Source organism: Morus notabilis, unplaced genomic scaffold, assembly GCF_000414095.1.
Source record: "Morus notabilis unplaced genomic scaffold, ASM41409v2 Scaffold73, whole genome shotgun sequence".
NCBI classification, from domain to species: Eukaryota; Viridiplantae; Streptophyta; class Magnoliopsida; order Rosales; family Moraceae; genus Morus; species Morus notabilis.
Genome location: NW_010358777.1, coordinates 381982 through 399001, shown reverse-complemented (window position 1 = coordinate 399001; position 17020 = coordinate 381982). Strand labels below are relative to the sequence as shown.

Below are 17020 nucleotides of genomic sequence, written 5' to 3'. Positions count from 1 at the left end.
ATTCCATAAAAAAAAATGTTTATAAGAAAAACTATTACGCTATTAGAGAATTGGAATTGCATATGGTAATGGCCTAGGCAAAAAAGAAATTAGAAATAGAAGCCATTCTTGTTGTTAAGACGATAACTTTTTTTTAGCAAAAAATTAAAAAATAATAATAGCAATAATTGGTATTGGAAGGGAAAAGGAAAGGAATTTAAAAGAGTCACAATAAGTGGGAAAAAAAAACACTTTAAGCACTCACCAGACATATTTGTGTTCTTTATTCAGAATTAGAGACAAATAAAAGGAGGCGTGAGTAGAATTTAATCTTAATTTTTAGAATCAATGAAAGCCAACCCTCATTCCTTCTTATAGTAGGACCATGTTTCTTTTTCACGCCAAGTATTTATTTTTTAAAAAATAAATAAATAAAATAAGGTGGATATATTGGCTTCAAATCCACGCTACACGTGATTAGCCCAAAAAAAAAATCCACGCTACACGTTGTCGTTCCCTTGGTGGGCCTTGTCCAGTTTCAATCTTTAGTACTCGGCTTCGACTTTAATGATGGACCAATAGGCAAACCCATGTAGTTTTTGGATGTAAAAACCCGCTTTGTATCTGTAGCGTATCCCAGTCGACCAAACTCCACAGGCAAGTTTGGGGACCTTGGGTTCATGGGCTTTAAAATAGGCCCAGTATGTTTGGGCCGGCCAGGATCCATATGCTACCAGCCACTAGGCCGAAGAGGCAACCCGCGAGCGGAAACGTTTTCTGAGAAAATTGGTGAATTCACTGCGATTTTAACGACTTTTAATTAATACTCTTTTAACTAATATAATTCTTTAAGTAAAAATATATTAATTAAGTATAAAAAGTAAGAATCTAAGCATTTTAAAAATATTTATCTCATTTTCTCCTGACTTTAACCACCCGAAACTTTCGAAAGTAAAATGACATGTCAGCGGACGTGAGGCAACAAAATTTTGTATAGGCAAAAGGATAGTGTCATTTTTTCTCAAGTTTTTTTTTTTTTTTTTTTTTACATCTAATAATCAAGCTTTCATTTTTTTTTTTAAGGAAAAAGGTTAAATCTGAAAGACATAAGCTGCACTCAGAAAACCAAACCGCAGATAACCAAAAAAAAAAAAAAAATTTATTCAGGGCCAACAGCTAAAGATATAGAAACAAGTCAGAAAAAACCCTACTCCAATCATCAAAACAGGAAATTAGTCCATTTTGCAACATTAATGCATTATGTCATTTTTAGACAAACAACACATTTTGCCAGAGAGCATTACATATTCTAACACTTGTACTAATTCAGTTTTGCTCAACTTTTCATTTTACATTTTCAAGCAACCTTAATTTTGGTTATTTTTATGTTAAAATCACATCAACAATTACCTAAACCTCTAATTATTATTATAATTACCTATAGTATAATGCTAACGCAACAGTGATAAAAAAAATCAAAAAGTAATATTATTGGTGAAACATTATGTTTTATAAAATACAATATAAAAAACCAGTCATTCAAATTTTTTTTTTTTAGAGAGACTAAACCAGTCATTCAATTTATTTCTTAAAAATTAAAAATAATAAAATAACAATAAATAGAAAGAAAAAAAAACATTTCATTTTCGTTCGTAACAGTATTTACAAATAACCAGTAATTTGTCTACATCCGCCAATTCGATGGGAACTTGGTCCGCCGTAAATGCTCAATTCTTCAGTCCATTAATTAAAGAAAGTCCAGTTTTTTTGGTTTTCTACGTCGTTTATCAATTTAAAAATCAAATTTTATTATTTATTTTGACAACGACTGATGCAGCTTCTTGGTGTCAGGCCTGACAGTTGGCCTCTATTTTTCACACACACTTGCACATTAATATATAAAAATAAAAAATAAAAAAATTTCAGCTTGTCATTTATTGCCCACCTTCGTTTAATTTTTCTCATTATTCTTCTTTCATTAGGTGTTGAAAAAGAAAATGTGTTACTCATGGATTAGTGATGTGTTTTAAGTGCACCATTTACATTAATCCACTATTATAAAAGCCGAAAAAGATTATTAACTTTGAGGGGGAAAAAATATTAAATGGGCAACTGACAAAATTTTTGCTTGGACATAGAAAGGGGGAGCAAGAAAAGAAAATGTCGGTGGAATTATGCCATGAAAAAAAAATTGTTAAAAGGGAATAAAAAGGTCGGTTCTCTCTTCTCTTTAATGGGGTTTTTTTATTGACACGAAGCTATAATTTGTTTCTGACGTGACAAGCTGAAAACCACTGTGTCTTTTAATGGCTCTGTATTTTGACCCCACTAAAATAAAAGAAAAGGTTATCGTTTAAGGACTTCAAAACTAATATACTAGTCAAGCAGTTCTTATTTGGCACCAATAATTTGGTTGGAGCACCGCCTCTTATTTTAATGGTGCCGTGCGTAAACTACTCATTTTGTTAAGATCTTTCATTTGAGTTAGTGTCCGTTTAGTTCATAGATTAAAATTATGAGATTATAATTATTTTTAATTTATGTATATTTTTTATGAGAAAAAATATTATAACGAATCATGAACCATAATTCGAATCAGATAACGAATCCTCCAACAAAACAGACTTTTAATGTCGTTTTTCATATAATGATCCTTCTATGGTAGGACTTTCGCTGATGTTTTTTTTATAATTATTAAATTTAATTAAAATTACGTTAAATTAAAAAATAAAATACAAAATAAACAATTTTATAAATAATATCTTATGGTCAAAAACAGAAAATTATACGTAGTTTATTTTTTTTTTAAATTACTGTAAAAACCTCCTTCAAATAAATAATCAGATATATGACAATACACCATCATCAAATGTTCTTTATGTCACCTACTGTTATTCATAATTTTGTGTTGAAATAAAAAATACATACTAGACCCCACCTTTGTTAGTGTAAAAGTTGTAGCACCAAAATTATTGCAGCCATATTATTTGATTGAACAAAAAAAAAAAAAAAAAAAAAAAAAAAAAAAAGAAAAAAAAAAAAAGAGAGGAAAGAAATTGAGATACTATATTCGTATAGTTGACATTGGACCTTAAAGCACTGTTGGTCGTTTGGAGCCGGTGAGCTTTCTTCTACTTTCCCATGGCTAGAATTAAAGAAGTGGAAAAAGATGAGATAAAAAAGCGCCCCCAATTATTTACTGGTTTCACTTTTATCATTGGCTTGTACGATAAGCAATATGGCGTTTCTCTTTCTGTTTTTCTTTTTTCAATTATTTTGTATCTTAGCATAGGATAATGAATAAACCTACTTGTTTGAGTCGAATATTGGACTCATAAATATTAAATTTAGGATCCTACTTGAACGAAATTTGGATTTAAAAATAAACAAGACATATTGGAGGGGAAAAAATCACCTTCAGATTAATTGTTGTCACCCTTTTTCTTAAATATATTAAGCAGCATTAAAAAGACAATACAAACACCAATCATTAAAACCTCTTCCCTATAGTGCAGTTTTTAACTAACATTTATGATAATAATGTCACTAATAATATTGCTCAGATAGTAATTTTGAGGATATATTGATGTTTAATATTCTTTTCATATATTTTCAAAAAATAAAATATAATAAATGGTGCTAGGTCTTACGTTTTATATGCTCATATATATGCATCTACTTAGCTATCTTTGCGAAGTAACAAAAATGAGACTTTAGGTTCACTTAATTTAATGTTGAATTTTCTTTTAAAAAAAATTAATGTTGAATTTTATATTGAACGTCAAAATTATCCCTCTGAAATTTCTAAATTGCCCACCTCTAAATTTTGCTTCACGTGTAACTGTACAGTTCTTTCGTTTGTTTGTTTAACAAAAAATGTGATGCTCTTTTTGTGCATGAAGACCCTCAAAGGGCATCATCGTAAAAGAAGAAATGGGCCTGAAGTAATGTAGGAAAACAAAAAAGTATTCACAACAATCAAACCCTTACGTCTAGAAAAATTAGGGTTGTAGTATGTACTAAAGGAGACAAAAACTCCGTAATGATGAATATTTTTGGACTCTTATTCGTAATGGGATTTGTGATTGAACATTGTTCGAATGATATGATATCTAACGTTAAAAAAACGTACACTGCAATAGAAATTTTAAATATAAATACATGTTTTTAAGCTGTGTTAAGAATAGTTGTGACAAAATTATTATCAATTATTGATCAATATGCCTCGTGGAGAAATTCACGTTGGGTCTTCTATATTGATTCATCAATGTAAATCCCATAATAGAATTGAAATAGGGTCTACCCAGATCAATGATCAAATGGAACGTGCGGTTATTTTGTTCTTTTAAAAAGGATTTTTTTTATTAAAAAAAAGAAAAAAGAAAAAAAGAAAAAAAAAAGTTTGCTTGCATTTTCAAGATTCTAAAAAAAGAAGAAAATAAAATAAATAAAAGAAAAAAAAATGATAAAAGGTCCCATGGGTTCAGAATTCAGTGTCAGCAGACAGCAAAGCAAGAGGTCGCTATTCAGTGAGACAGAGAGCCTTTGAGGCCCTCCCACGGCCCATGACCACTTCTCACCACCACTTTCACCAATTTAATGGAACACGTGTACGCTCATAAAGGTGTACAAATGGCAAACAGGGGTCTAGTCACACTCCAACATCATACCTTATCGGATCATCATCAATGTCTTCATGCACCAATAATGCAGCTTCCCCAAAAAAAAAAAAAAAAAAAAAAAAAAAAAAAAAAAAGCGATTTCCCAAAAAAAAAAAAAAAAAAAAAAAAAAAAAAAAAAAAAAAAAACTCCAATTATTTGCAATTTGCATCACATTTCTCTCCTACGCTCACCCACCACCTCCATTGGCAGGCAACATTGCTTCAACCACCAAGCCATGCCACGTCTAACATTCCGTTTATTTCACATATTTGAGTTTATAATTTAAATTTTATTATAATAAAAATGTCTAAAAAATAATCATATTTAATTTTTTTATTACAGTAAAAAATTCTAACATAAAGTCACATCTCAACTCGAATTAAAAACTCGAATCAACGAACTAAACAGACATTATATGATCACAAAATTTTTTCCTTTCATGGGTCAAAATGAATATGATGGTGCTTTTGGAGCTTGAGAAAGAAAACACTTGATGCATGTTCTTTTCTCGAATTTGAGTTAAGAACTTGAGAAAAAATACTGTAATAAAAAAGTTGTATTTAATTTTTTTTAAAGAAAATACCGTAGCAAAAAGTTTGAGTTAGTTAAAAGAACATGTCATTGATCACTAAACTCCGTTTATTTCACCGATTCGAGTTTTATTACAGTAAAAAACTCTTAAAAATAATCATATCTAATTTTTTTTTTACAATAAAAAATTCTCATATAAAATTATATCTTAATTTAAATTAAAAACTCACGTCAATAAATTAAGTGAACTTTAAGTCAGACATGAATGGTTGCGGCGCTTAATAAACGTTGACAACAAGAAATCTTAAACGATAAGTTACAAATAAAAAGACGTGATGCTAAACAAAAGCTGACAATCAGATTTTTTGCGACAAGATTGATTGAGAAAAAATGAAAGATAGTGTTGTTATTATTATTTGCATTGTTATATCACAAAGAAAGTTTCTGTAGTTGATTTTGAGTTTCTTGACTTTTAAGATCATTTATAAGCCTACTATTAACTTGTTTATGGTTCGCCAATTATTTAATGAGATGGTATCAATTGTTCGTCAGTTATTTTGATAAGATTCGTAGCAAATTCAAATTAAATAGATAAAAAATAATAATAATTAGGATTACAAGTAGGAATTGATAACAAATTTTGTATTGCTCACTAATTTGGTAATGCCTTATACTATTTTGCTTTTACACTATTCATATAGTTGTCTATTTATAATTGGAGTTTGATATTTGGACAAGTTTTAAGCATTGATATAATGCGGCTTCACAATCTTTGGTGATAGGGGTGTTTATAGATTGGATTACATGAATTATGAGTCAAATTCACAATCCAACTCATAATTTTGGATTAAAAAAACCTCAATTTGAAATCTAAGACTTCTAACCCAATCCAATACAATTCAAAAATAATCGATTCCGCAAGTTGGAACCCGTGAATTGGATTACGCGGATTGGGGGATCTCTTGTAGGCCATTTCTTTTCCCTATTATCATAAAGTTAATTACAAGATGATTAAAGTATTACTTCTAAAACTTAAAATGAATTGGGTTCTATTATTGCAAAAGGAACTGAAATGAAAGAAAAGAAAAAATGAGAAAAATACTTTTTAGAGTATATGAGTTTATATTTTTACCTCTTACTTTTGATTAATATCATTTTTAGTAAGATAACTATATTAGTTAAAAGAATATTAATAAAAAATAAATGATAAAAATCTAAACTCATACAATTTAATGGTAAGTTCAACAATTTTCTAAAAAAAAAAAAAACTAAGCTTGACTTGGCAATTAACTTGTTGGCCGCACAAGTCTCATACATTATATATAAAATATATATATATATATATATATATAGAGACACACTTGAATGTATATAAATATATATATATATAACATAGAATTAAACAAAATAATGTTATATGTATTCTTAAAAAATATATAGAAAATATATAGTATTATATAGTTTGGAATGACTGGATTATGCATTTTGAGAAATATTTAATCTACAATTTAATTTAAAAATTTAAATTAGAAAAATATCAATTTGTTATCAATACGAAATTCTCCCAACCCAATCTAATCCGACGAATTAGATTAGATCAAACAAATTGGTGGATTCGATAAACATCCTAATTTATTGGTACTTGCCAAGTTACTTGTTAAATACTTTTAGTCCGTTGTCTTAATTTTGTGTAGGTGTTAGAGTTATCTCCCTTAAGAAGTTATTTATATTTGTAAGGATATTATAAAACATTCACTATCTTATCAAATTTATTTTTTAATTTAAATATCGAATTCATTTAACTGGGGAATTATTTATTTATTTTTTTAGAAAGGGGATCGGAGAATATTTTACAACTTGAAGTGAATTCACTATTTTTGAAAACTAATTTTTATCTTCTCATAAAAAGTAAAAATTTATTTGGCGATACGAAAAGTTAGATCAAGCCAAGTCTATTGTATGAAAAAAAAACAAAATTTTTTTTTAAAAAAAAAAAAAAAAAAAAAAAAAAAAAAAAGAGCAAATGCTCTGCCTTGAGGTTAGGATATTAAGGAGTCAAATAGAACTCAGAATATCAACCAACAGACCAAAACGCAACATACAACCAGCATCAAAGCCAAAATGCTGCGTTCTACTTAAGGAAGTAAAAGACATGTCTGGTCATTATTTTAATTTCACAAGTTTTACTTGGATCTAGAAGAAATGTCAGATAGATTAATTTTCAGTCTAATATTACACTACTGCATAACCAACTGACACTATTTTATTGATAGGAATTGTGATTTACTGTTGAATTAATGTTTCAACAGTTTAGTTTGTACTCTGAGTCGTTATATGTTTTGCATTTTAAATTCTTAATTCTTAATGTATACATACACATATGACCTTTAAAAAATTAATTTAATAATTAAAAATTATCATTCTTATTAATAGAGTAAAATAGTCTTTCACTAATCACTACTATAAATATTCTCCTTATTTTAAGCAATTTTATTTTTATTTTTTAAAAAGGTTTTGCAGTCAAAGATTTTTGGACAATAGTAATTAGTAATAAGCCTTGATCTCTAACGTTGAGTCAATACTTGCATCTCTAATGTTGAGTCAATAATTAAACTCATCTCTTGTTAGAAAAAGAATATATATAGGTTTGACAATTCAAAGCACTCAATGCTATTGAAGTAGTTTCTTCTAAATTGAATATGTTTGAACAACTCATGTCAAATCAATGTTAATTGGTCTTAGATATGTGTTTGAGTGATGACCCTTGATCTATGGCCTATGAAATTTCGTAGAAAAATTAGCTACAAGTGGCGCAAATAATAGCAAATCCATGCTTCCCCAGCAGCAGAAACTCCCGGCACCAAAGAGGGCTCACATCACAAATTTGTCTTCCATATTAATTGATGGACGAGATGGGCCACATTCCACATGCCCAACCTACCAACATCCCCATATCTTGTTTTGATTAGGAGACTTATCTTAATCACTCATTAACAAAATCCTTAATTTCTAGGTTGGTAAAGGATCACATCAAAGGCAAATCAAAACAAGTTTGTCTTAATTGAGAATCAAAAGTGCAAAAAAATGTATGGCTTAGGAGGCACTTAACCCATTGTTTCTGTTTTTTATTATTATTATTATTTTTCCCTCAATGTTAATTTATGAACAATGTTACGTATCATTAGTTGTAATTATTTGAACTGGTTTTTGACTAATTATTAATTCATATACCAATTACAGAACGACTAATTATGACTCAAGGATTCACACAGTTTAACATAATAATTTATAACAATATACAAATTAAAATGAACATGATAAACTTCCAACACATGAAAAACATCACAATATCATTTAGCATGATGAAATCAGGATAATTCTAAAAGAATCTTAAACTAGAGTATAAAAATTACCTTATCGATAGTGGCCGGATAATTTTAAATCGTCAGAATTTCATTAATTTTCGTTAACTTTACATATATATATATTTTAAAATTCTAATGTGACCTATGAGGCTAGCTAAACTTGCCAATATCAAGTGGTTTTATTATTATGTTTTTAAGGTAAACTCAGTACAAACTTTATTAAAACCTTCAAAGTCAAGTCTTGCACAAGAACTTGTAGGGGAAACTTCGTTTAACTTTACATATGAATATTTTCACTTATGAATGTGGTTTTGTTTTTACCAAGCATAAAATTCTCATTTATCTTATGAAATTGTGTGAGTATTTTCCTGAAGTTAAATCTAATGAAAATTACTTCAACAAAAAAATTTACTTGACGTTTAATTTATGAATTATAATTATAAAATTAAAATTATTTTTAATTTATGTGTATTTTTTATAAAAAAAAATATTATAATAAATTATAAATTATAATTTAAATCAAGATACAAATCTCCTTATAAAATGTCACTTTATTCTCGTTAACTCCCACCTAAGGTTGAAGAGAGAGGAAGAGAGAGAGAGGGGTGGCCATAAATGGAATTTCACAAAGGGTCTCAAAAAGATACAAAAGACCTCGACATGCTTTTGGACAGTGTAGTGGAAATCATGTTGACTCACAGACGACAGTGTATCTGCTTCGACCTCACCATAAACCTGAAATAATACCCACTCTCCCCCCTCTCTCTCTCTCTCTCTTCACTTTTTTTTTTTTTTTTTTGCTTCATCTCTCTGCCTTTTACTTTTCACTTCCCATTCAAAAGGCACCACCACCTACACCTTTCTCTCTCACTCTCCCTCTTCTCTCTTCTTTCTTCTCCATTTTGTATATTCAGTTTGGTTCCCGAGAAAGCGTGGGAAACGATTGAGACCAACAAAAACTCTCTTTCCCCACCGTTTCTTACCTTCCAAACACTAAAGTACGTGCTTCAATGCTCTCTATCTTTGGTTTCTGAAAATGGGTTTTCCTTTTTATGCTTGTTTCTTTCGTGGGTATTTTTTTCTATATTAATTCTTGTTCCTGAAATCTGTGATTCTGTACCAACGTTTATGTTGTCAATTTTGGTCACTGTTGCTTTTTTAATATTGTAACTGTTTGTTTGGTCACTCAGAAAACCCAACGAATTCTAAAAGGATGAGTATATTTTTTTTTCTTCTTTCTTCTTTTTGATAGTTTCTCGGAAGCCAAATGAAAAGGAGCACAAATGTTTTCCATTTTTTCCACTTTTTTCCGTTGAAATTCCCACTCAACTCGAAAAGAGAGAAAATTTAGATGGAATATCAATTCAAGATAGCGTCAATTCGTCTACTATGTAGCTTCTAAAAACTTAAGTTATTTCTTGCTTATGTACACATATACACATAGATATGTAATATGGTACTTATATACGCATGCTTGTATTATTATTACTATTATTGTAGTTTAACACAAAAAGATTAGTACTTTGCTTTGTGTTTAATGTCTTTGGAGTAACGCTTGAATTGGGTTTTATTTATTTTATTTATTTTTAATTTTTTTTGGTAGTCTTGTCAGCAACAAGAAAGAAAAGAAAAGAAAAATGGAGTCTTGGAATTTCGCCTCTGAAGAGCTAGATTGGTCGGACGCGTTTGCGAGAACCAGAAGAGCTCTAATCCAATGCGAAAACGGGTTCATACCCAATAGAGAATCTGCGGAGAGCTTTGAATCCACGGAACTGGGTCTTCCCGAGATGTTCAGAAGGACCATTCAAAGCAGTAATGAGATGTTTTGTGGTGGTGGGGGTGGAGATTTTGGAACCTTGATTTCTCCGAATTCTTCTCTGGTTGAGGAAGAATCTGGGTCCAAGGTTTCGGGGTCTTTGATGGAGTCCAATAATAGCCAGGATTCTTCCTTGATTGCTTTGAAGCTTGGTGGTGGAGAAGGTTCAAAGGAGAGATCACATTCACATTCGCATTCAAATTCACACCACCAGGTTTCTTCATCTATGGCGGCCAAGAGAGCTCGGACAAGGGGCTCTTATTCACAGACACCGTTTTGTCAAGTCCATGGTTGTAATATGGATCTAACGTCCTCAAAGGATTACCACAAAAAGCACAGAGTTTGTGATGTTCACTCCAAGACTGCCAAAGTTATTGTTAATGGCATTGAGCAGAGGTTTTGTCAACAGTGCAGCAGGTTTGCCCTTCATAGTTATTTACTTTTTTTTTGGGGCTTTTATGTGGGATGACTCTTCAGGATTTTAGTTTCTTTGACATTGGTTGTGGTGTATATATATTTTTGTTTGAGAGACAAAATGCTTAAAGATTATGTGGTGTATTTAGCCACCTTCAGTGGAAATATTCTTTATGAGAACCCCAAAATGCACCACTTAAGACTAAAAGGGTGAGAGGAAGTGCATCTTAGGGGCTGTTGATTGGATCCCACCTTTATATGATTCCTCTCTTTTGTTTCTTTCCTCTGTGTTTTGCTGATGATGCTCTACTAAGCTTTGAAATGGTTGGACGGTTATATAAAGCTATTTTCTAATATATCTTTTTAGTTTATTTGCTTATGAGTTGTGCAATTAATGGTTGGGGGTGGTTTTTGTTGGGTTGCATAAAGGTAGCTTCATTTGGCTTTAAACTAAAATTATATTCCTACCGTGTTTAAATGTGATATATTTTTTCTTGTTTTCAGTTCACTAGAGTAGGCTTAAGCCCCAGTGTGTTGCATATTTATAAACTATTTCGTGGTATCTTTTTCTGTGATTAGGTTTCATATGCTTGCTGAATTTGATGATGGCAAGCGCAGCTGTCGAAGACGCCTAGCCGGCCACAATGAGCGTCGAAGGAAGCCTCAGTTAGATGGCCTTTCGGATAAAGCACACAAGTTGTCACATCCATATCATGGTATGAAAATTTTAAAGTTTTAAATCTTCCAGCCACTTTTCTCTTATTTCCAAAATTCGACATTGCATTATATGTTTTGATTTCAAAGCTTGAACTGATTTATTCATCTCTGATCTGATCTCTCTGGTGTGCAACATACTTTCATATTAACCTGCCATGGCAAAAAAAAAAAAAAACAAAAGAAAAAGGGTTACTTTTATGGTCGTGTGGCATAATTAAATTTATGTTGCAAGTTATTCAGGCAAGCATTAATTTATAATTCTATTCCTTAAAATTTCTAAAGAAATGGAAGTGTTAAATCATTTAAAGGAGGAAAGGAAGTGGATTAGATTTTCTAAGATTGGCATATCTAGGACCAATTATGTCACATATATTTTGGCATACTTGAATCAAGTGAGTGGTCCTATGATTAGAAGTTTAGAACTTATTCACAAGGAGAAGATTTGTTTATGATACTCCGTCAATCCGATGCCTTTAGAACTTTCAACAGTGCGAAGTGTTGTATAAAGATATACAATCTTTTTCCCTTTCCTTTTATCAATAATTCTCAACCCCAAACTCAATTCCACAAGGTCAAGGAAACATCTATGAGTGTTTGAAGAAATAACAATACTAACTGCCACTTGTGTGAAATTATAAAGTTTTAAAATATATTCGCGTGTGAAATTATAAAGTTTTAAAATATATACGCTGGGGACTTCCATGTATTCAATGTAAAAGTTAGTGGCCACATCAGCCACCATTAGAGTTCCTTTTCATGTTCTCTAGTCAATATCTTAAGACAGCTTTTGGCATTTTCAAAATGCAAAAGTGTACCGCAGTTTGAAGGTAGCATATGTCATGAACTAAGCATTTTCCTATAGATTATTACATGCCAATTCCACTGGAAATGGCCTGCTCATATAATTCTAGTCTGACAAACAAACATTTTAGAAGTTTTAAGAGAAACACGTAGATGAGTCTGCTTCATTTTCGCTTTTCTCCGATGAGATTGTTCTTTCTGTTACTAAAACTAGTCCACAAAGTTCCATCCATGCACTTCTAAATTCATCTACATGGTGGTCTACGAGCCTTCCTTTTTTTAGTAAATTTGTTTTATCTTTGTTTAGATCTATCCTATTTTTATCTTTGTAAGTGATTGCCTTTCTTCTGACATTATACGAACTTTGGCAGGCAATAGATATATGGGAACTTCTATGCAAAAGAGAACACCCTTTGTATTCTCAGATATACTTCCAGGTGTTGTTCTATCTCCTGATAAATATGAACAAGTTAACCAGTTTGGAGACATCAAATTTGAAGACGAGCCTATTTACAATCCCCAGTTAACCGTACCCATCATGAGTTCACAATTGCTTTCCAAATCCTTCATCCATCCCATTGGCATCGGGAAGCAACACTCTTCTGGAATTCCTACATCAGAAACTCACGACTACTGTTTTCACACGACAGCAGGCATTCAGAAACTATCCGGGGCATCGCAATCAACGTGTGCTCTCTCTCTTCTGTCATCTCAATCACAACACTTGCATTCGACAGGAATTCCTTCTCCCAGCCCCATGATAATGCAAGGTGCTCATCAAACTGTTGGTCACCTTTTGGACAAACCTCTGAGGTTAAGATCCATGGAAAGACATGGAGGAGCAAACGGCTTCTACTCTTGTGCAATGAACCCCGTGGGAGTTGTAGAGCAGTTCGAATCCACGATGTTTTCCGAAGCCAATCCTGCTGTTGACTTTGAAGTTCATGATGCAGATAGAGCTTTTCAAGATTCCCACAATTTGCAGACCAAATATTGTCTTGCACCTGAACATGGATCGACAGTCGACTTGCTTCAATTGTCATCACATCTCCAACGAGTGGAGCACCAGAGAAACTTCATGCAAGTGAAGCAGGAAAATGAGGACTTCTGCTGTTTCCCAACTGCTTAAAGGATAGCAAAGCAAGAGAGGTATGCGGAAAATCTACTTCAAAATATAGGTTCTTTGGCATAGAATTCAGCAAGGATCTAAATAGTCGTATGTACCGAATCCTACTTAAACTATCAAAGGAAAGGTTTTTGAACGGAAACAATGGGGAAAAGAGAAATCAGTGAAATTCCTGGTTTTTCTGTCTCTGCATCTTTGTAATTAGATTTATGTAGTCATGTTGGATTAAATGAGAAATTACTAATGTTGGTGCAGGTTTAAGGGGAGACTGTTTGTGGACTCCTGCATCAGATTTTCTAGCTAACTTCATTTGTGCAATGGATAAAGTGATGTAACTTTAGATACCACTTGTAGTAGTGACATTACTTGATACCACTTGTAGTGACAATACTTTTGCAAAAAGGTTAAAAAAAAAAAGGAAAAAAAAAAATCTATCCAGATTTTGCTGTTCTACATTGATGTGTAGGTTTTATCTCTTTAACTGCCTTTGTTCACTTTATTGGCAAATATTTTTGCCAACCCAAAGATTCCAATTGTTAAATCATGGTACTTTACCATTGGTGAATCAAGGAGTTTAACTAGTTCTCTTACCTATTTAGGAATAATTATTGGGCCAATTTATACCACAAGATAATGTGCAAAAATGATTGGTGACAGGCCAGCCACCAACACTAGCATAACATTACAAATAAAATGGTTTTATTATATGATATAAAGGTCACTATCTGGTAACTGTCTCTTTTTTCAACAAGGATGACTTTTCTTCTTATTTAATATTATTCTAATCAAAAGCATGTTACAGCACGAGTATATCTTAACCAATTTTCCATTTGTCTTATGGCATAATGATTTCTTTTGAATCTTTAATTAGTTCTTTTTTTTCCCAAGTGTCCACTATATTTGAATAAACTATCCAAAAATCCTGGAATTTTGATCAGAATAAGGAAAATTGTTGGTCGTTGGTAATCCCATGAGCCTTGTTCTCTTTCCAATTGAAGCAAAAAGTGTGTTTCGCCAGCTAATCCACTGCTCAAAGCCACCAATAGTGATTATGATCTTAGTGGTGTGTAATTAGTTGAGGATTATTTAACTATTTGAGAGTTAAGACATTAATTACATTAGAAAGCGGCCATCAAATGCCAAAGGAATCGTGCTTATATTACAATTAGAATAAGGATCAGATAACAACTTGATTGTAAAGTATTGAAAGCCTTTGATATTGAAGATATTTGTTGATATATAAATATTAACACAACCATAAAATCATAAAAACTATTATTATGAATTTCTGTCTGCATGTAGGCGCCCAACCTATCTGATGTGAAGTTTGGTGCCATAAGAACGTCACTAATGACGCATTTTGGAGATATATGCATAGTGCTTTCTTAATGAAATTGCATCATAAAATATTACCCTATTCCTTGGCATAAAAAAAAAAAAAAAGAAAAAAAAACGAAAGAAAGAAAGAAAAAAAGATGATTGTCTTGGCATAAGTTAACTGGGAATTTGGTGATATTGGATTAGTTTAGCTGGCATGGCATGCTTATGGCGATCCGCGGATTGTAAAGCTTTGTTTATTCAATAGAATAAAAAGGATAGAAAGGGCATTGACATTTGGAAGAAGGGAAAAGTGAGGAGAGATAGGGAAGAGGAGTAGCGGATGGACTATAAAATTTATGGTTATTAGAAAATATTAGAGGGAATAGATTGGATGAGAGAATCAAAATCTTCCTCAAGACTTCAATTTCCATTAATTTAAGTCGAAAAGACTAGAGGTTGAAAAGAGAAAAGTACAGGATTGTTATGATTTTATACAAACTTATTGTTTATTTTATTCTAAATAATTAAGTGTTATTGTGATCTTTTATTTTATCTTTATTAATTAAATGACAGTAGTTTATTTTTTAATGTAATGACATAAATAATATTTTTTACTAATATTTTTAGTATTTTTCCAAGAGAAATCTCATACAAAGCACAATAAGAAAGGTCCTCCATTCCTCCGTATTTCTTCACCTAAATTAAATACCTTTCTTCTTTCTTATTTTCTTCAGTCATAAATTACCTAAGTCACACATGGTTTAAATACAAAGATAAATATTAATTTATAAGAATGTGAAGCCAACCCACTTAATAAAGAAAAATAGTAGAAAATAGGCCAATATGAAAAACTTAAGAAAGTATATAAGCCAATTTTTAGTTATAGAAATTAATAGGCCATAACTTGTCAAGTTATGGTTCATAACCAGATAAGTTATGAATAAACTTGTCAAGTTATGGTTCATAACTAGATAAGTTATGGACAATTATGGATAATAACTTATCAAGTTATGATTCATAACCAGACTAATTATGGACGAAAACAATAATTTAACCTATTTATTAATTTATATAAACTATTGGCCTATTAATTTTAATTCATCTAAAGTCTTGACCTATTTTCTTTTTTTCTCCCATTAATAAATTGAGCTTTTAATATGGGCCTTAATTAGTCGAGAAATAGAAGAGCTAAAAAAGAGGGAAGACCCGAAGACTTGTAGGAAATCGCCAGTTGGGTTGATCCAACCAAGAAAGGCATCGGATTTTTTGGACATTGCTTGAGCCAAGTTAAGTGAAGACTGACTGGCCAGTGACTGTATTTGCATGTAACCGGGAAAGAATATATATTTTGGATTGATATGCAAGACAAATCGAAAGAAATGGATTGCATACTTGATTAGGCACCAAGAGAAATCAAAGTCAGGCCATGAAAAAACAGAGAAGCTGGCAGAACTTTTGCATTGTACGTGCGAGAGGTTCAAACTAATTTGTCTCATTAACCAAATATAATACAGAATGAAAATAGTTAATTCGATATTGAAATTAGTTAGTGGAATTCCTAGTTCCCCAACTAGAACTCACAATGTCACCTTGCAAGTACATATCCTACAACTGAACAAACTGAGTTGACTCTGATTCTTTGGCAGTTATAGCCTTCTCTGTATATTAAGGCTGCTACATTTCCTTTTTTGAAAGGTAATTAAATTGCATTCTAAATCAAAGGAATACACGCACTAATATTGACTCAAATGATCTTGTGGAACCAGGAAACTTAATCCCGACCATTGACCGGTTCCACCAGTAAATTCTAATAAAATGTGCGTGTGTATCAAATGTGCAATGGATTCCAACAATAGAAAATCAAAAACTGAAAGAGCACACTAACAATCAACCACACATATGGCTCTTTTAACAATAACTCTACAATCAATGGAGAGCTCCGATCGATCAAAACTAAAAGAGCTAAACCCCAAAGGTCATTCCCAATACTGCAAAAAAGCAATCCTCGATTATGTAACACACAATCTAAACCGGAAGGTGGGAAAATATAATTAAAAAAATTAATACAAGGATCCCCGCCTCAAAACACAATCCAAAAATTCATGTTTTTTTAGTTGTTTAGCGTTAAAATTTCAGACAATTAATACTGTTGTGATGCACAGATAAAACCTGAAAATATATGCACAAAAGTTGAGTTACTTTGTTGGTAACCTTAAATCTGAAGGTCACCTCATGGGTGATTGGGTTAGGGGGCATATTGGGCATATAAATATAGTGCTTGAACCCTTG

At 31.5% G+C, this 17020-nt stretch overlaps 1 protein-coding gene across 3 annotated transcripts; it reads left to right on the top strand.

Annotated features, from left to right (window-relative positions):
* The first annotated feature begins 9229 nt into the window (after nt 1–9229).
* LOC21409114 (squamosa promoter-binding-like protein 6) lies at nt 9230–13918 on the top strand. 3 transcript variants are annotated; one of them, XM_010093307.2, is made up of 5 exons: nt 9230–9535; nt 10141–10770; nt 11347–11483; nt 12657–13434; nt 13667–13917. In XM_010093307.2, exons 2-4 carry the CDS (start codon nt 10175–10177, stop codon nt 13412–13414), a joined length of 1491 nt encoding a protein of 496 aa, XP_010091609.1. In that variant the 5' UTR covers nt 9230–9535; nt 10141–10174; the 3' UTR covers nt 13415–13434; nt 13667–13917. The 3 variants fall into 3 exon arrangements, with proteins under 3 accessions (XP_010091609.1, XP_024018258.1, XP_024018257.1); XM_024162490.1 differs by having other exon boundaries at nt 10150–10770; nt 12657–13918; XM_024162489.1 differs by having other exon boundaries at nt 12657–13918.
* Nucleotides 13919–17020: the final 3102 nt, after the last annotated feature.